General features: G+C 39.1%; 2 protein-coding genes across 2 annotated transcripts in view; one reads left to right on the top strand and one right to left on the bottom strand.

Annotated features, from left to right (window-relative positions):
* LOC308102622 (cysteine-rich venom protein-like) overlaps positions 1-21,038 on the top strand; it is a gene marked incomplete at both ends in the record, with an annotated part of 111,604 nt that overhangs the window by 58,530 nt on the left and 32,036 nt on the right. The window lies entirely within an intron of this gene.
* On the bottom strand, positions 7,097-13,421 carry LOC308103371 (cysteine-rich venom protein TEL1-like). The gene is made up of 9 exons (XM_080453315.1): positions 13,351-13,421; positions 13,077-13,140; positions 11,117-11,173; positions 10,950-10,984; positions 10,726-10,816; positions 9,817-9,959; positions 9,361-9,455; positions 8,626-8,708; positions 7,097-7,874 (listed from the first exon to the last, which is right to left on the bottom strand). Exons 2-9 carry the CDS (start codon positions 13,135-13,137, stop codon positions 7,762-7,764), a joined length of 678 nt encoding a protein of 225 aa, XP_080309441.1. The 5' UTR covers positions 13,138-13,140; positions 13,351-13,421; the 3' UTR covers positions 7,097-7,761.

The following is a 21,038-nucleotide window of genomic DNA, read 5'->3' as shown; positions in this document are numbered from 1 at the left end:
CTAGTGAACAATTATAACTCACACCTTTTCCACATTGTATTTGTACAGAATATAGACATTGTACTGTGTAAAGAATATACTAAATCACATTTTAATCTTTGTATCCTATTTTCCTCACAATTTTGTGAACCCCCTGCAAGTAGGCCTACCCATATATAGGGGTTTGCTAACCCCTGGTTTAGAACTCCTGTTCTATCTATCTAAAATAGCCGATGTTCAAGTAGATTGGCTACAGCATGTTCAAAAGATTTTTGATGCATTATGAAAACTTGTGTGAAATGGAATGTGGAATTCTGCATAATGAGCACTTTTGCTTTTGGTACTTTAAGTATATTTTGATACCAATATGTTGAAGTAAAATGTTGAATACATGCAGCTATTTTAATTGTAACAGGGTATTTCTACATTGTGGTTTTGTTTAGTAGCCTACTTTTTCCAATTAATTTACCGTTCAGCTATTTATCAGCATAAGGACCCAAGAGTTGTAATGTCAAACCAAAATGACAAAGAAAATAAATCGATTAGTATTACAATTTCATATTGTTATTATTATAGCAAATACTTTGTTTATGCACATTATGACACAATGCCATGGGTGGTGTTTGTTTTCTTTATTCAACAGTCACCATCATGACATTTTACTTGACAATCAATTGTCTTACAAATAACTGCGATTGAATTGTGTTTATGGCATCTCCTTTATCAATGAACCTGTATCTGTAACAAGTAAATTAAGCCCAAATCATATAACTTTTCCTGTCTCTGAGGCATCGTGTAACCAATTCCACTCTCAGCTGTCACCTTTCATCCAGAAACCAGGCCTGCATGGGTTTTGAGATCAAAAGGAACGTATGCAAGGTCACTGATTATCTCTGGAGGAATACAATAACAGCTCATTGGATTTAACTTGACCATCTATGACAAAGCAACAACACCTCCAGCGACGCCGGTCTGAGCCGAGGTCAAAGTGTTGTTGTACAGCTGAGAAATACTTTTAAAATGTCATGAAGGCCATGGCCCCTCGGTTTGGCCTTCTGTCCAAGTTAACAATGATCTGCCCTGAAGCCACTGTGTGTGTGTGTGTGTGTGTGTGTGTGTGTGTGTGTGTGTGTGTGTGTGTGTGTGTGTGTGTGTGTGTGTGTGTGTGTGTGTGTGTTAGGGCTTTCACCATAGTCGACTAGTCGACTAGTATAACCACTAGTCGACTCTGTTGGTACTAGTCGAATATTTTTATTTTTTTTGTAATTTGTTTTAATGCCATAGTAATGGCCCATCTTACTATTATTATTATCCTCCTGACTTTATTTTTTATCAAAAGGGAGTCAAAAGTATGCCCCATAAAAGCCTATTATTGGGCAATGGGGATCCTTGGAGACGCTGCTGTGGTTTTTGATTGATTGAAATTTTTATTAGGAAAAAGAATGTAAAACAACACAGTTACATTTATAATGCTTTTGTCTAAAAGGTCCGGCCAAAAAAGTCCTTGCGGGCTTGTTTCCGTTGGGGTCCTTGAAATAATTTCATAGACATATAGTAGCAACCAAACAGTTCAAAAATCAACATAAGAATACAGAGGAAAAAATATATACCACTATGTACAAAAAAGGCATGAGAAAATAAAAAATTATATACAAAAAGCATTAGAAAATAAAAAAAATATGTACAAAAAAAGGGGAGGGGGGGGGTCGTCTGTCTACAGGGAAACTGGTACTAGCTCCTCTTTAGGCCTCCAGAAAGATGAGTTTTTAGGGCTGTTTTGAATGGGCCCAGCGAACTGCATTTTTTGAGGGATGGGGTTAGACTATTCCATTCCTTGGTGGCTGTGCTATAGAAGGAGAATTTGCCCATGTTTGTTTTATGGGTGGGTGGTACCAGATTGTTGTTTACGCTCCATCTAGTTTTGTGACTGTGGGTGTCACTAACTTTTTCGAGGTAATTATACAGATATGCGGGTATAGGGGGCATTTCGGGCATATCTGCATTTACAATTTTGAAGACCAGTCCCATTTTTTGTTGTTTAACCCTGTCTTCCACCCTGAGCCAGCCAAGGCTGGCAAAGTGAGTGGGAGAGAGGTGGGTCATGGGCCCCAGTCCGAGAAGTAGTCGAATCAGTTTGTTTTGGGAGGTTTGAAGCTTAGTCTTCAGTGACACTGAGGTGTTGGAGTACCAAGAGGAGCTAGCATAGTCAAAAAGGGGCTGAATCAGGGCCCCTGAGAGGGTCCTGAGTGCCTGAGGGTTGACAAAAGAGGAAACTCTGCCCATAAATCTGGTTCTCTGGTTTACTCCTTTGACCACCTTTGTTGCCATGCTTTCACCTGTCAGGTATTTGTCAAGAATACATCCCAAATAGTGCTGTGCTGTTGTGCTGCTGTGCCAGAAGCGCTTCCCTTAAAACGCCATAAAAATAAGGGCAGGAGGATAATAATAATAGTAATATAGTAGTAGGATGGCATTAAAACAATGCCCCCCCCCCTAAAAAATATATTTAAAAAAAAATGTTTTTGTAATTTTTTTTTAAATGTAAATTTCCACTAGTCGACTACTACTTGGTCAAATGAGTCGACTAGTAAAAATCATTAGTTGTGAATGCCCTAGTGTGTGTGTGTGTGTGTGTGTGTGTGTGTGTGTGTGTGTGTGTGTGTGTGTGTGTGTGTGTGTGTGTGTGTGTGTGTGTGTGTGTGTGTGTGTGTGTGTGTGGCAATTCACATATTGCACATATTGGATATATTGCATATTGCGTTGCTTGGCCCTCGTACTGGAGGCACAAGCTTGCTCCTGGTTGTTTTTCTTACCCTCAGTTGCTGGTTTTGCTTCAGTTCCAGCCAGTAGAACAAGGAGCACCGTGAGAACAATGTGCACCTTCATGCTCTGTGGAAACCATTTACAATTTAGGCATTTAGCACACGCTCTTAATTCAGCGTGACATACGGTAAGCAAGGTAAACACAAGGTAATACATCAAATGCATGGAGACATGAAGACCATAAGAAAACATCCTGTTCAAAGTCCAGGATAGACAGACAGACAGACAGTCAGGCAGACATATCCTTAATCCTTAAATCCTTAAATTATTAGCCTTAGGGTTGTGTGTGTCACAGTATTTTCATAGACAAACACCCATATGTGTACTTTAGCGTCACGGTCAATGTCAGTTTGTTTGATTCTTCAAACCCTGTCTAGACAAGTGAGTCAGGTGACAATCTACTGTAGCTCCTCCGTTGAAATCAATTGGCTATTGGGAGGCTCATTTGGAGAGAAAAGTATAGTATTCCTATCAACAGTACACACGCGCACGCACGCACGCACGCACGCGCACTCGCGCACACACACACGCACGCACGCACGCACGCACGCACGCACGCACGCACGCACGCACGCACACACACACACACACACACACACACACACACACACACACACACACACACACACACACACACACACACACACACACACACCAAAGTTCTAAGAAGAAAATATAGTTTATGTATCAATTTTTTTTAACCCCTTCGACCTCAAAGGTTCAACTGAAGTACCCCTATGATTAAAATGTGTGTGCAATAGGAATAAATAACGTGCCACACACATAGTGAACAATTATCACTCTTTCTCACTTTATACTCAGTCTCACCCTATTTGACATTGTACTAGGTACCGAATATATTGAATAATGTATTAGATACTATTTCCCTCAGAATTTTGTGAATCCCCTGCAAATACCCCTAGGGGTTTGCTAACCCCTGTTTTAGAACTCCTGCTCTATCTATAGTCCAATGTGTCTTAATATTGTACATTGATGGCTGTCAGGAACGGACTCTAGAACTTAAAGGGATATTTCCCCCGTTCCTATACAAACCCATTGTAACTTCAAACTCCATTTTAACCTGTTAGATTCATCAAAAACACCCGTCCTTGGTTCTGGTGACTCACCCCGCCCTCCTATTACGCGAGGGGGCCGTGTTTTTTCGATTACTTTTTAAATTTATAAAAATAAAAATAAAAGGAAAATGAAAAGAATTAAATACAATAAAAAAATGTAATAAAATAAATGAAAAAAGTAATCGAAAAAACACGGCCCCCTCACGTATTAGGAGGGCGGGGTGAGTCACCAGAACCAAGGACGGGTGTTTTTGATGAATCTAACAGGTTAAAATGGAGTTTGAAGTTACAATGGGTTTGTATAGGAAGGGGGCGTGTCTGATACAATTAATATCAAATATCTAAATACTGAATCAAGCAACTTAAAAATGGTCTGGGGGGTTCACAAAAGCCTGAGTAGACGATAAAATGACCCAAAGTTTTTTTGAAAGAGAAATATCCCTTTAATGTAGGACCCAAAATCAGGGACTCAACACTGGAAATTCTATTTGAAAATATCTGAATTCTATTCAAAAGCATTTGAAGTAGATTGCCTTTTTTCAAAAAGATTTTGAAAACCTTTGAAAATAACTGCATAATGAATACTTTTGCTTTTGGTACTCTAAGGATATTTTGATACCGTTTGTACTTTTACTCAAGTAAGAGTTTTTTTTATACGGGACCTTTACTTTACAAGTAAAAGTTCGGAATTCAAAATGTACTTGAGTAAAAGTACAAAGGTATTGGCATCAAAATGTACTTAAAGTACCACAAGTAAAAGTACTCATTATGCAGAATGTCCCATTTCAAGTTTTCAAATGAATAAAATCTTTTGAAAATAGCCGATCTACAAGTGCCGCGCCGCATTGTGAGCTTGTAGATCGGCTAATTTCAAATGCCGGAAATGTATATACGGCTGAAGTGGTATGTTTAGTAATATTAAGCAAAATCTACAAAGTAAGTAAATGTAGTGGAGTAAAAGTACAACGTTTGGATCCGAGATGTAGTGGAGTAGAAGTAAAAGTATTGGAAATTTGGAACACTCAAGTAAATTACAAATACCTCACAATTTTACTTAAGTAGAGTACTTAAGTAAATGTATTTAGTTACTTTCCATCACTGAGGATAGATCATTATAAATGATTAGCCTTAGGGTTGTGTGTGTCACAGTGTTTTCATAGACAACATGCCAATGAACGTATTTATTTAGCTGCACTATGTCCAATTATCCTTAATCCTTGAATCCTTAAATGATTAGCCTTAGCGTTGTGTGTGTCACAGTGTTTTCATAGACAAACAACCAGGTGTGTACTTTAGCGTGAGCTGCGTGACATGATATTGTGATATTGTGGCCAAATACTTTTTTTGGGGTCTGTGGCCATGAAAATGTTGGAGAACCACTGATATATACGCTATGTATAGCCAATTGAAATATAATTTCCTCTATGCTTTTAGAAAATAAAGCAGCATTTATAGATTGAGCATTACAATACTGACTATCTCTCTTTCTTTTTGCCTGTTCCTACTTCAGTAGCCTGGGATGGCTAAGAGTGGTGGAGAGAGTATCTCATCTCTCACTGTGTCTGGTCTTAGAGATCCTAGATGCTTCTGTTACCAAACACTTGCTTAATTACCTGCCCAGAGATGAGGGATGCTCATGCACAGCTCATCAGGGGAAGTTTATATGATCTCGTTCTCCCCAGTTTCGGGATTTAACCCTAGAACACTTAACCTGACTCCGCCAGATGGGGCGGTATTGAGTTCACAGGTTCACAATACAGCCTCCATCTGGGATCGCTCAGAGATTGGAGTTTACACCGACCCGCGGCCTGACGAACCAATCAGCGGCAGCTACGGGCGGGATCTTGGCGAGACCGGATGTGACGCCATTGAGAAGCGCCTATAATTGCATTGTAGTTCTTTCACGATTAATGGTTGAATAGTATACAAAAGAACTACTACTGGCACAGCTACTATCATGTAGACACGTCAATATGATTGGTTGGAGTTAGCACGCCCAGACAGTGATAGACAGACGGCCCCATCCAATCACCTGCCAAGTAGCTTGAAAAAAGGTTCGGCTACCAAGGTCACAGATGGAAGCAGGTTGTGAAACAAATGTGTGAAGCAAGCTTCTTCCAGCTGTCGGAGTCAGCTTATAGGACACTAACTTTAGGTGAATTTCACCCGAACAATTGTAATTATATGATTTTCATACTGTTGCTGATGTCTGGGGTGGGCGGGTCCTTGGGTACCTTCAGGATACTCACTGACGTCATAGAAGGTATAATAGGTTTGTTATCCCTGCCCCCATCCCTGTTTTTTTCCACAGACAGGTCTTCGGATGATTTTCATGTACTTGAGTACATGTACTTAGTTACTTTACACCACTGCCATCTATGGCGCAAGGCTCAAACCTGTGTTGGGGGTGTAATTGTGATTTAGCTATTTTCAGAATGCATAATTTGAGCGCAAAACCTGTCACTGGGTGGTGTGTTAAGACTCTGAATTAGTCCTGGGGGTGTTTTAGGTGTTACATTAATTAAAATAACATAATAATCCACCATGGGAGCAGCATTACAGTACGTTTAGAGGACCGAGAAGTACTACTAACAGGAACTTAGTACCATGTGGTACCACTGGTACCATCATGCCAGATAGCACGTATAGTACTGTATATATGCATTGTAGATCAGCTTTTTTCAAATAGTCCATGTATTCATATTTTGGATATTTTGTATTAATAATCAAATCTGCAAAGTAACTAGTAACTTTAAAGATGGCAAGTAATTGTAGTTGAATATAAAGTACTATGTTTGCCTTCTGAGATGTATAGTGGAGTAAAAGTATAAAGTATCGAAAATGGAAATACTCAAGTAAAAGTAGCTGTCAGTAATTGTAGTTGAATATAAAGTACTATGTTTGCCTTCTGAGATGTATAGTGGAGTAAAAGTATAAAGTATCGAAAATGGAAATACTCAAGTAAAAGTAGCTGTCAGACTCAAATCCTTTCCACCTGTATGAACCGTTTCACTGTATGTGTTGTAATGGTGTCACACTTCCACAATGAATCAGTCCGGTGGCTACAGAAGATGAACAGAATAAAACCATGTGCTTTTATGCTGTTCAGTTCAGACTTGATAAAAATAAATCTGATTCTAATAGGATAATAAAGTCTAATTTGGTCTGCAATTTTAAAATACAGGCACAAAGAAAGAGAGAAAGAGAGAAAGTCAGTATTGTAATGCTCAATCTATAAATGCTGATTTATTGTTTAAAAGCACAGAGGGATAATTTCCATTAGATATACAGTACAGAGAGCAATGGTTCTCAAACTTAAACATTTCAAGGTCTCCCCTTAACTCCGAAAGTGTACAAATGGAACCAAATGGACCCGCATTTGTACACTGTCAGAGTTACAGACTTATAAGGGTCAATTTAGACCCCCCTAAAAGAACCCAGAGAGTCACTTTTAGAACCACTGGAGTATATCCCAGTGGTTCTCAAACATTTTCATGTCAAAGACCCCAAAATTAATCCATTTGGCCACACAGTTTTCAAGATGTTTCGAAAATAGCCGAACTACAAGCTCAAAACGCGTCGCATTGATGCGTTTTGAACTTGTAGTTCTGCTATTTTCAAATAGCTGAAGTATAACTGATTTTGATGCTTTTGTATTAACTAATTAAGCTGCATGGGATCCCTGGAACCCCCTCAAGGACCCCTGGGGGTCCCCAGACCCTTTTTGGAGAACCAGTGGTATATGCATACATTATGATAGAGACAGACAGAGACAGAGAGGCAGATAGTATGATAGCCATGGGTTTGCATAATAAGGAACATCATTGAATGTGGATTCAATCATGTTTCTTGGGATGCGTTTGGAGTCGGCTTGGTCAGGCGTTTAGTTGATCTCGGTGGTGCATTTGCAGGTGGCTTCGCAGTTGTCTGCGTTCCACGTTTGGCACCCTTTTTCAACACAGTTGTTCCACTTATTTAAATAGGGACATGGGTTGGCTGAAAGAGAGACAGACAGACAGACAGACAGACAGACAGACAGACAGACAGACAGACAGACAGACAGACAGACAGACAGACAGACAGACAGACAGACAGACAGACAGACAGACAGACAGACAGACAGACAGACAGACAGACAGAGAATGTGAGTTGATGGTGGTAGATTTAACAGGAAATATCAATATGGGGTTAATGTTAAGGGTAAGGAATGGGGTTGGGGTTGGGGTTAGGGTATGGGAATGTGGTCGGGGGTTAGGATTAGGGTAAGGTTGGGGGAACATAAGGCTGAAGGAATATATATATATATATATATATATATATATATATATATATATATATATATGTATTTTGTATTAAAGGTAGGGTAAGTGATTGTTACAGTAACAGGAGTCTCCATGTCTATCTAGCTCTTTATTAAACAGAACATACATTTCCAGGTTAGGATACCAATTTGACCCAATCAGGATAGAGAACTCTAACAGGATGCAGATTAAACAAGTGAAATGGTAAGTGATGATATAAAGAAATGAGCAAAACAAAATTGGAACTGGAACTCCATAAAAAGTAAGCTGATAAATGGGTGCTCCGTCCTGATTGGCTGAAATTGTGTCGCCTACCTGAAAATGTTTTTTTCTGTTTATTAAAGAGCTGGAGAGACATGGAGACCCCCTGTTACTGAACAAACACTCTATAGCAATGATTACTATCAGGATATAGTGCTTTAACCTTTTAACAAGAAAAAACTTACTGCACAGCTTGTCATCACAGTCGTTGGGACAGTCATCACAAGCTGTTCCAGACTTGTAGGGGTGGGTGTACTGGTAGTTACCACTGCAATGTGGGACACAACATCAAATATTAAACCTGATATCACATCAAATATTAAACATGATATCTGATCAGAAAGTTAACCTTTTTTTTCTTCCTATGTCCATCTCTGGTGGTTCCAAACCTTTTCCGGATCAGGGCCCACTGGAAAATCTTGCTAATGTTTGGTGTGTCACTTAACGATAATAGCGGTGGATTTTCATTCCACTTGTTTCTCTTTTATTTTATGTTATTTTATTTTCTCTCTCTCCTGCATAGCACTAGAGGGAGCCTCACGTACCACCGGTGGGAACTATATTGTAGGGTGGGAACAACTGCCCTAAATGCATTTGAAAGTGTTAATTTAACACTGAGGATTGTAGATCCGTTGTAGATGCGTTGACACAACATAAAACATAACAAACAATCACATAAACATAGAAACAACTCAAAATAAATCCAATGCAAACAGAGTGTGATCAAGCAAAAGCGTGATCAAGCAATGTTTTCACTCTCAGAGTTACAGACCCGTAAGGGTTCATTTGGACCCCCGGAGGTCCCCGAACCCCACATTGAGAACCAGTGCTGTGAGACAGATGGTGTTGTTGCTTACGGTGGACTGTAGTGACACACTACACAGATATGTGTAGTGTTGGGACAGTAGTAGGCTACTCACGGTGAACAGTACTGACAAACGTAGAGGTATTTCCACTTGGCGTTGGGGCAGTGAGCCACGGCACATCCGATCTGGCTTGATCTGTACCACACAACCTGTGCAACACACACACACACACACACACACACACACACACACACACACACACACACACACACACACACACACACACACACACACACACACACACACACACACACACACACCATCACTGTTTAAACGTTTTCATGTCAAGGACAGGGGTGCCATTTGGGGTCCCAGGGAATGGCAACTGGCTCCCCCTAGTGTCTAACCTCAAATTAGTATTATTGTTACAATTTTGGACAGACTAAAAAGAGCTCCTCCTGAGTCTCTTCATTTTACAATGAATGTCAATGTGGAGAATATATAGAATGATCAATTTCTAGTCATTAGAGCAATAGATATTTGATGGAGTATTTATTCCAGTAAGTGTACCTGTGTGAAGTGTCCCACTCCCTCTCCAGTGACAGACCCCTCCCCGTACTTCCAGTCCTTCACCTCATCATACCAGGACTGGACCTTATCGGCCCAAATGCCCTCTGCACTGGCAAAGGCTATGTTCTCACCACAACCACTGGCTACAGAGAGAGAGAGAGAGAGAGGGAGAGAGAGAGAGAGAGAGAGAGACAGTGAGAGACAGTGAGAGACAGAGAGAGACAGAGAGAGAGAGACACCCAAGGAGAGTTTGAAAACATGACTAATGACAAGAAAGTCCCATATCTGTTGGGTGAGGTACAACAACGTGCAAACACAGCAGCAAGATGTGTAAGCTGTTGTGACAGGAGAAGTATGTCTAATAGATTACATTACAAATCATTATGTGTAACTCTGCACTGTTTACACCAAATGACCTTGTTAAATAGAAATACTGTACATTATGAACAGAGCAACTACTTTAATTACGTTTGAATAAATTGCTGCTATTTGTCGCGAGGGTTTTATACCAAGTGAATGCAAAACATTGAAATACTGCAGTCCCACTGTTTCAAAGGCTTATACCAAGCTAACCTTTATATGGATGTATGACTATTTCTGACAGAAAATGCTAAATTTGTTTAGTTTCGTAAGACAGTCTTCCTTTCGTAAGACAGTTTCAATGTAACACAGCTGTCATTGATCGGTTCCTCCAAAATAAGGAACAAAGTGTGTCACTTCAATGATCAATGAGGGACACGACTTCTAGTTTACAAATAAGGGACGATTCCGTATTTCAAGGGACAGTTGGAAACCATAAATACCACACGTACTTGCATGATGGATTATAAACTAATGTTATGTTAATTTTATATTATTTTAAAACAATATTATTATTATGTTATTATTAATAATGTTAAGGGGTCTTACTGCTGATGGTCCGTGAGTCACTGGGGCTGTGTCCGATGATGCACTTGTCGGCCCATTCCTGAGCGTTGGCGGCAGCTTCCTCACTCCACGACTGTGAGAATGAGAGAATGAGAGAATGAGAGGATGTGCGTTTCCATACCATTTGACGGTATGCAGCTGTATGTGTTTTACATGATATATGAACGTTGTCATTAAAGATGTCAAATCAAATCAAACCTTCTTACCATCTTCAACATGTTGCTGGCGGTAGGCTGCACACCTATAGTATATAATATTATTATTATTATTATTATTATTATTATTATTATTATTATTATTATTATTATTATTATTATTATTATTAAATTAAATTATTAGTAGTATTATTAATTATTATTAGTATAGTACACACCTCTTCTCAGCTCGTTGTGTTTGTCCACAATGTTCTTCTTGTCAGCTTCGGTCATCCCTACAGGAACACAAACACACCAGAAAGACCCCAAAAAGAACAACTAGAAAAAGTGCTCCTCGGAGCACAGGTCTCCGCCAGGTCAGGTAGGCTATTGTGGCATCCTGGTGGCGCTATAATAGGCCAATGTGAAAAGGGTGCCATTTCTTCTTAGGCCTTGCACGACAATCGGACACTGACTGCATTCATGATTTGAGGCATTTTGTTCAAAACATTTGTTTTGCTAAATTAGACCTGCTGGTGGTGCTATAACAGGCCAATATTAAACGGGTGGCATTTGTTCCTCAACATAGTGTGAATGTGTGTGCAAAGTTTGACCGCAATCGGACGGTGCGTTCATGATTAGCGGAATTTTGTTCAAAACAAGCCAATAATGCAATTTTTGTATGTCAATCTTAGCCAATCAGGATGGAATATGAAAAATCAAATCATCTGTCTTGATCACATGACTATAGAGATCATGTGTACCGATTTGCGTGAAATTTGGATAAAATTGGAAGTAGTAGTATATAAGCTATAAAAGCCAGATGTGAAAAATGCAGGGCAAAGGTTTTTCCTTGACCTCTAGGGAGTGTGCATAAAAAGTTTTACACAGATCGGTGCAGTTATAAGTAAAAACACGAATCGGCCACCATGAGGCTGATTTGAAAAAAAAAACAAATGGCATTTCTCTGTCTAATGGGAATGTGCGTGCAAAATTTCATGGAAATTGCATGCTGTGTTCATGATTTGAGAGATTTTGTTCAAAACAGAGCACTCCTGCAAACCTTGGAAGACATGTTTAGCCAATCAGGATGGAATATGAAAAATCGGAAAGACCCGTTTTGTTTAATGACTATAGAGATACTGTGTACCGATTTGCGTGATTTTTGGACAGAATCTGTAGGAGTAGGCCTACTGTCATAAAAGATGTTTTGCACAAATCAGCCTCCTGGTGGCGCTATAAAATGTGGGGCGGAGGTTCTGAATTGGCATCCAGGGAGTGTGTGTGCACAGTTTCGCTGCGATCAAGCCAACGGTGCCGGAGATTAGCTGGTCACAGACGGACGGTCACACGGACGGAGAGACAGGGGGAAAAACATACTCTCTCGCCATGCCTTTCGGCCTGCAGAGACAACTATTACTATGACCTGTTTGTACATTTATATATATATATATATATATATATATATATATATATATATATATATATATATATACATACTATATATACATACTATATAAATACTACAAATATTGTACTTTTTTAAATTTCTGAATCCCTTTTTTTATGGTATGCCCTTTGTCCGTTTTGTGGTGTTATGTGGTTGCTTTCACATAACACCACAAAACGTTAAGTTTATCAGCAAACATGGACAGAGGCTTGACCTCCGTTGTTGACCTGTGACAAGAAAATGGCACTACATAGCTAATGTCATATTGTAGGCCTAAAGGCCATGCATATTTAGTCCTAAATGTACAGAGGTAGAAGGGCACCCCTGACGTCCACTGTATGCATATATGAAACCGACCGTCCACATTCTGCTGCTAGGTGATCAAAAGCAGTAGCCTAATTTGAATACTACAATCTATCTATGTTGCATAAGGCAGTAGGGAAACAGTAATAAGGCAGCTTATGGCAGTAGGGAGTCAGTAATATGGGAGCATAAGGCAGCATAAGGCAGTAGGGAGTCAGTAATATGGGAGCATAAGGCAGCATAAGGCAGTAGGGAGTCAGTAATATGGGAGCATAAGGTAGCATAAGGCAGTAGGGAGTCAGTAATATGGGAGCATAAGGCAGCATAAGGCAGTAGGGAGTCAGTAATATGGGAGCATAAGGCAGTAGGAAGCCAGTAATAAGACTGCATAAGTGTGATTGTTTAAAAATAAAATTAAAGATATCCTCATATTTGTTTCCTCCTACCCAGAGCTTCAATTCCAGCCAGGAGAGCAAAAAGCACAGTGAGAGCAATGTACGCCTTCATCCTCTGTGGAAACCACAAGAAAACATCATGTTCAAAGTCCTAGATAGATAGATAGATAGATAGATAGATAGATAGATAGATAGATAAAATCATCACATGATGAAAGAAAAGCTGAGAATATAATTCCAAATGTACTCTATTAGACTATTTAACACTAACAACTAATATAAGCAGATGGAAACAGTTGATCCGCTGAAAGTAGAAGAAACTTACCTCCAGTAGTTTGAAGTGTGTCCTTTCAGATGAAATAACTGCTAATGTTGAGTGCTATCGGCTGGTCTTACAGTATGTGGTGGTGGTATATATACCCTTAAATTATTAGCCTTAGGGGTGTGTGCGTGTCAATCTGTGTTTTCATAAATAATCACCCAGGGATTGTGTGTACTTTAGCATCACATCATATTGTGCCAAGTACAGTAGTGATCAAATAATGCTGTGGAACTGTGGTCAACATCAGTTTGTTTTCCTCTTCAAACATGTGTACACAGTTGAGTTCAGTGTAGCTACTGTAGGTACACAATTGGAAAATCTATTGGATATTGGGAGGCTTACACTATATGGAGGTCCACAAGTATAGTATATAAAGTATAGTAATACTAACACTGAACCCCTACAACCTCAAAGGTCCAACTGAAGTACCCTGTGTGATTTGAATTTTCGTGCAGTAGGAATATGTTTTGATTTCTGGTTTAAAAGGGTTAGGCTACACATATAGTGAATAGTTATAACAGTCTCATTTCATACTCAGTCTCAACTACCTATTGCAATCATGCAATATCTGTGTTACTTTATAATAACAATATATAATATAATAATAGGCTGAAATGATAAAATAGCCTTATAACAGCATTATCCCAATCGGCCACGGTGGCCGGTGATGTTTATAATTAAAGGCCAACATCGGAAAGCCTGGTACTATGGCTATTTTGCTTTTGCTTTGTAGATCTGCTATTTCCACTACTTTTAGAATGTTTGAAAACATATGAAAATGTTTCAACACAATTCTGATATTTCTGACAATTGTAGAAAGAAAACACAAGCATCTCAAATAATTGTGATAAGGTGATAATGTAATATAGTGTGTGTGTGTGTGTGTGTGTGTGTGTGTGTGTGTGTGTGTGTGTGTGTGTGTGTGTGTGTGTGTGTGTGTGTGTGTGTGTGTGTGTGTGTGTGCTTTTTTATGCTTATTTCATAATATATCTTTTATATTTGTCTTCTCTCAGTTTTTAACCTGTGCCCCCTTTTTGTGATGTGTTTTTAACTAACCTTGCCTGTATGAGCTGTGGGATATCTGAATTTCCCCTCGGGGATCAATAAAGTATCTATCTATCTATCTATCTATCTATCTATCTGTGTGTGTGTGTGTGTGTGTGTGTGTGTGTGTGTGTGTGTGTGTGTGTGTGTGTGTGTGTGTGTGTGTGTGTGTGTGTGTGTGTGTGTGTGTGTGTGTGTGTGTGTGTGTGTGTGTGTGTGTGTGTGTGTGTGTGTGTGGCTTATTGAGCACCGTGAGAGCAATGTCACCTTCATTGTCTGTGAAAACAATTTTACAATTTAGGCATTTAGCACTCTTAATCCAGAGCGATTTATAGTAAGCAAGGTAAACACAAGGTAATACATCAAATGCATGGAGACATGAAAACCATAAGAAAACATCCTCTTCAAATTCCAGGATAGATAATTATAAATTATTAGCATTAGGATTGTTTATGTCACAGTGTTTTAATAGACAAACACCCAGGTGTGTACTTTAGCGTCACATCATATTGTGCCAAGTACAGTAGATCAACATGCCAACACATTTATTTTTGCAGCATAATCAATCAATGTCCAGAGGAACTGAGGTTAATGTCAGTTTGTTTTATTCTTCAAACCCTAGACAGGTGAGGCAGGTGACAATCTACTGTAGATACTGTACTCCGTTGAAATTCTTAGGTTTAATTGGAGAAAAACGCACAGTAAGAACGTATATACCAGAACACACACACCAAAGTTTTAAGAAGAAAATATGTAATGTATCCATTTGCTAACTAATAGAATACTATTTTCTGAACACTGAACCCCTTCGACCTCAAAGGTTTAAGGCTAAAGTACCCCCTATGATTTCGATTTGTGTGCAGTAGGAATAAATAACAATTATTACTATTTCTCACACTATTTTACATCGTATTGTGTACAAAATATATTGAATGATGCGTGTATTTTCTAAAATACAATTTTGGTACTTTAAGTGTATTTTGATACAGTTTACTACAGTTTACTGTATTGCTACTTGTAAAAGAAGCAATACAGTATGCAGAATTCCACATTCCATTTCTCAAGTTAAATAGAATAAGTTCAAATAGAATTCCAGTGTTTGTTGTTGGAGTCCCTGATTTTGGGTCCTACTTTAAGCTCTAGAGTCCGTCCCTGTCAGCCATCAATGTACAATAAGGGCGGATTCACACTATGGTCCCGGGTGCGCACCCCGGACCACATGGCAGATGTTGTGGTAGTGTGAACGTAGCGAACCGTTCCCCGTAACGCATCACCGTACCGTACCCGAAACCACCTGGGAAGGTAGTCTCGGGTCCGATTGCTGCGCGCTCGGGAACGGAACGCGGCAGTGTGAATCCATCCGTACCAAGAGAAGGAAGTGGACTGCTAATCATATATCATTTATATATTTTTACAATGACACATTATTTTAGCTGGGTTATACCTTCTCATAGTTCTACTTGAATGTTGACAAGAAATAATAATCCCGCTAGTGTTTGAGTAGCGCGAGCCGTGAAAAAGAATAAACAAAAAACACATGTTTGGCGAACGTATATATAAGGATAAATATACCAAGGATTAGCCTGTGACGTCACTGCTAAAATACCAAGGATGTATCAGTGACGTGACTATCATATTGATAATAACAGAGACGCGAGAGAAGACGTTACATTTTGAGGTTTGAAAGACCAATGCACACACTGCTTTGGTTGTGTATTGTTGTTCTGTTATTATTATAACTCAAGACAACGTGAGGAACACAGTCAAACTTTATTATTCACTTTAAACTCTGACAAGTGACTTCTTCTGTAAATGACAATCTGTATCTCCCAAAGCCCCATAGTCAACAGCGCCCCCATGAGGCACATATTTACCATTACTGTCAAATGAAAATGGTCTCGAGTGCATTAGAATCTTGGCCAATGTGAATGCTGGCCAGCTGGGAGAGGCCATTCGTACTCGGGAACGGTTCGATTCAATCGGACCCAGTCTGAATCCGCCCTAAGACACATTGGACTAGATAGAGCAGGATTTCTCAACCAGGGGTTAGCAAAATCCGAGGGGTACTTGCAGGGGTTCGCAAAATTGTGAGGAAAATAGTATTTACAAAAATAAACACATGATTCAATATGTTCTGTACACAGTACAATGTCAAATAGTGTGAGACTGAGTATAACCCGAGAACGAGTAATAATTAAAGTAGACGGGTTGAGACGAGTTAAGACGGGTTTGAAAAATAAAACAAACTGATATTGACCGCAGCTGTTTGATTATTCTGGAAATAAATATGTTGGCATGTTGGCACTACTGTACTTGGCACAATAATAGTATGCCATGCATAATGAGTGCCATCATATTGAATATGATCTGACACTAAAGTACACACCTGGGTGTTTGTGTATGAAAGCACTGTGACACACACACACACACACCCCTAAGGCTAATAATGTAAGGATATGAATGACCACCACCAAATAAGACCAAACATCAGCAGTTATTTCATCTGAAAGGACACAAATTGCTGAAGTTTCTTCTACGTTCAGCGGATCACTTTTTCTATCTGCTTAAATGTGACTTTGCTGTTAAATATCTTAACAGAGTACTTTTGAAATTATATTCTGAGCATTTCTTTCATCATGTGATCATTATAGATTTCATCTTTTAATAATGTGTTGCTTCTTCTGTTGTCATTATTAATCCGTTCGTATTTTCTTTCTCTCATGTCTCATTGTTGTGGTTAGCTGTAATAATGACTGTCTTCATGAAAACACTTTGTTGTTGTTGTTGTTGTTGTTGTTATTATCAGCAGAAAATGTGTAACTTCTCTTAATGTTTCCACAGAGGATGAAGGTGTACATTGCTCTCACGGTGCTCTTTGCTCTCCTGGCTTTAACTTAAACCAGCAGCTGGGGGTAAGAAATACCATAGTACAAATATCAGGCGCAAACTTTTGTCTCGATTACTGAACAACTATAAAAATAAATGTAGCTGCAAGCAGCAATGGAGGCCATGGACACAACTGAGCAGAGTGCAGATGGATTGTGGATATGGTATCTATCTCTGTATTACAGTATGTTGCATATTTCTGGCAGGCATATTTCTATATTAGCCTATGTTGCATATAATGCGGATTTCAATGTTGTGTAAAAAATTCAGTTATCATGACAAAAGTTACAAATGTGTTCCTCGTGTGGAGACGCCGAGACGCATATGTGTAATGAAGTTTCTTAGCTGTAGGTTAAACAGGCCAAACTTTTTCCCCGTATAAGGTCACAGATTCCCCTAGGGAAATTGAATTTCAATCTTTGTGAGAGATGTATTACTAGACACCTTTACAATTGGAGAAGACATTGGTGAAGACATTTCTTGGTAAGGAATGTATTCCCAGATTTTTCTAATATCCCCTGACTATAAAGGACATTTTTATCTGCTTTCTTGTTTTTTTTCTGCGTTTTTGGCAAGAATAAGCTATATTCAACAGCCAATAACTAAAGAACGGAGAGTCACGGTGACAGGCTTTTTTCCCCTGATGGAAGCAGAGACACTCCTTCGTCTTTTGCGACACTCGGTGTGTCGATCGTCCTGGAGCGAAATATTCTGTGGCTCTTGAAAGGTTAGTAAAAATGCTCAAAAACGCTGGTCTACTGGCTGCAGACTGTTCTGAAAAACTCTGGCAAATGATGTATTTTTGTGCTGGTTTATTTCTAAAGCACAGAAGTGACAACATATTGTAGATCACCCTGATTATTTGGTCTGTCTGGAGGGAGGGGCCATGGGCAGTGTTGCCAGATTCTTTGAGAGAAACAAGCAACCAGGTCTAGGAAAACAAGCCTAAAAGAAGCGACTATGGGCCACATGAGCACTTTAAACCTACTGTATATATCGGCTATTTGAAAATAGCAGACACTACAAGAGTGTTGCAAAGATGGTGAAAATAGCAGATCTACAAGCTCACAACACGTCACAATGAGCTTGTTGATCTGCTATTTTCACTATTTTAAAATGTTTTTAAAATGATAAGAAAAAAGGAATGATTTTGGACATACAGCGACATATCGTTGTTGTCGGGCAGAAAACCTTGCATCTCCATATTTAGACTTTTTCCGTTTTTTTTTGTAAATTAATGCCTTACTTCATCATAAAAGAGTGTTGCACAAAAATAGTGAAAATAGCAGATCTACAAGCTCTTTGTAGATCAGCTATTTTCACTATTTTAAATGTTTTTTTTAAATAATGATAATAAAAAAGGAATGGTTTGGACATACAAGGTTTCCACCTGACAGTGATGATATATAAATACAAGAACCGTCCATATGACCATATATAGCAGTGGTTCTCAAACTTCATTGTGTCAAGGAACCCCAAATTGATGTGTATTTGGCCCCCATCTGAAAAGGTTTTGTGCCCCGGACCCCACTTTGAGAAACCACTGATATATAGGACTATGTCCATACTGGTAGGCTATATAGGTCCACTATTTGTGGAGTTTTGTTGCCCTCTCATACATGCATTGACTGAACATCATTCTGGTCTAATTACAGTACCTCCACTTTCTGTCTTCAAGTTCTCCTCCTGAATCTCACTGGTACCGAGTCTGGTCAGGAGGTCTTCGACCTGCTTCTGATAGGCAGTCAATTTGGTAGCCATATCTGGAAAACACATCACAGAGAAAGAAGACATTTCAGCCTGTACATTACATTACAAAAAAGCTTAATCTTTCATGAATTAAAAACAAATTCAATGATTTTTAAAAGGAATTTCAAAAGAAAAATTAGAAAACAAATGTAGTGAAAATAGCAGATCCACAAGCTAGGCAAACATCTGATTTCTCTTTTGGGTCTTGAGCTAAAAAGTTTAGGAACCACTGGATTAAAGACCTGTTCACACTGAGCAGTGAGCACTATAACTATGCTATAAATATGTAGTTTTAAAAATGGTTCTAAGTCAAGTGGATGCCAACATCAACTATAAAAAACTAGAAAATATTGTTCCTATAAAGAAACAATGTGGGCTCGCTTTAAAGCCAAAACAAATTTGTTATAAAAAGCACAAATTCAGTTTGACTCTGCATCTCTGTCTTTGCGTTTGTGGGTGCAGACTTGCCTCCGGTTGATCAGATTGGGAGCGCCTGGTGGAGTGGCAGTGGAGTATATGGGGTGTGTGTGAGTGGGGGGGGGGGGGTCAGCGAGCCCACAACAATACCATGGTGAGCGATATAGGTATAGTTGTATTGTTGTGATTTTGGTTGACCAACCATGTGGTCCTTTAACCCATTCAATCTGTGAACGCATCTGTGTCACTTTAGATTTATTTGGCTTTTAAAAAATAGGTGATATACAAGCTCATAGTGCGGCACCGAGTGCCGCACTATGAGCTTGTAGATCAGCTATTTTTGAAAGACCGTGAAAATGTGTGCAAATCTTTGAATATATATTCTACCCCCAGACGGATATGTATTTGGCCACGGACCCCCATCTCAAAATATGTTGTTCCAGGGACCCCCAGAAGCACAGATCGGAGTTTTAAATGTTCACTTTAAAACAAATACAGTACAATCAAAGATTTGCACAAAGTTTACAGATTTTTCAAAAATAGCCGATCTACAACCTCGGTGCCGCGCTATGAGCTTGTATATCTGCCCTTTTTGAATATCCAAAGAAATCTGAAATGACACAGATGCGTTCCCGGTCTTAAAGGGTTGAGAGTCTCCCTCTAACTAAGGCTGGTGAGTGATGTTTCAGTTGAGTCGCGTGGGAAAAAATAATGGGCTTTCGATTTGTTGCACCACAAAATGGCCGCCACTGCTATGCCCTATACATCATTTCATAACAAGCTTTTCTATAAATTCACCTGCAATCTGTGTCATGATGTCCTTCACAGTCTTCTCCATGTCTGCCTGTTTGGACGTTAGGACTGAAACCAGCAGGGATAAAGATCATTTGAATTTAGGAATGAAACCAGCAGGGATAAAGATAACTTGACAATGGTGAAAAATAGTCACTGAATTCATTTGACTTTGGCTGATGTAATCAGCATAGTAGTATGATGTAGCTCTGGTCCGTAGCGTCAGGAGTTCTCCTTAACGCTATGCGACTGTAGCGTGTATTTTCCTCATTTGAATGAGTAAACGATGTGACATCTACGCTTCAGTAAAAAAAAAATCAATACACTCGTGTTGGTCTATAAATCAAATCAACTCTATTATCAGTTCACCGTGACCACACGAAAGGTTATCTGCCAACTTCTGAGGCACCTCTATAATTCAACTGTTAGATTAGATTAGTCTTTTGATTGTATAAAATATATAACATAATTTGAAAACAATGCGTCGCATCGCGAAGCATTGTGAGCTTGTAGATCAGTAAAGTGAGTAAATGTACTTAGTTACTTTCCACCACTGCATAATGTTATTCTCGTAGAAATATTGATTAAAGTTTATGTGCAATGAATTCACCTTTGTTCTGTAGGCTCGTGGTCAACATGTCCTCCTCTAATGCTGTAATCACACATTAAATGAAACATTTACAATCATTTAAATACTCTTTTTACATGTTGTTGTTGTTGTCGGGCAGAAACTTCTTATCACATGTTTAACTTTTTGTGTATTTTTTGTTGTTGTACATGAACGCCCTGCTTGATCATACTAC

This window comes from Gymnoscopelus braueri (assembly GCF_963280865.1).
Source record: "Gymnoscopelus braueri genome assembly, chromosome: 16".
NCBI classification, from domain to species: domain Eukaryota; kingdom Metazoa; phylum Chordata; class Actinopteri; order Myctophiformes; family Myctophidae; genus Gymnoscopelus; species Gymnoscopelus braueri.
Note: the sequence above shows the minus strand (reverse complement) of the source record. Positions and strands in the feature narration are given on the sequence as shown.

Excerpts from the sequence above, each read along its gene's own strand:
- LOC308103371 (XM_080453315.1), bottom strand. The coding sequence starts at position 13,137 with ATGAAGGCGTACATTGCTCTCACTGTGCTTTTTGCTCTCCTGGCTGGA. Across the intron at positions 11,174-13,076 it reads GGCTGGAATTGAAGCTCTGG|GGATGACCGAAGCTGACAAG; the intron begins GTAGGAGGAAAC and ends GTGTTCCTGTAG. Across the intron at positions 9,960-10,725 it reads TGACTCACGGACCATCAGCA|CCAGTGGTTGTGGTGAGAAC; the intron begins GTAAGACCCCTT and ends CTCTCTCTGTAG.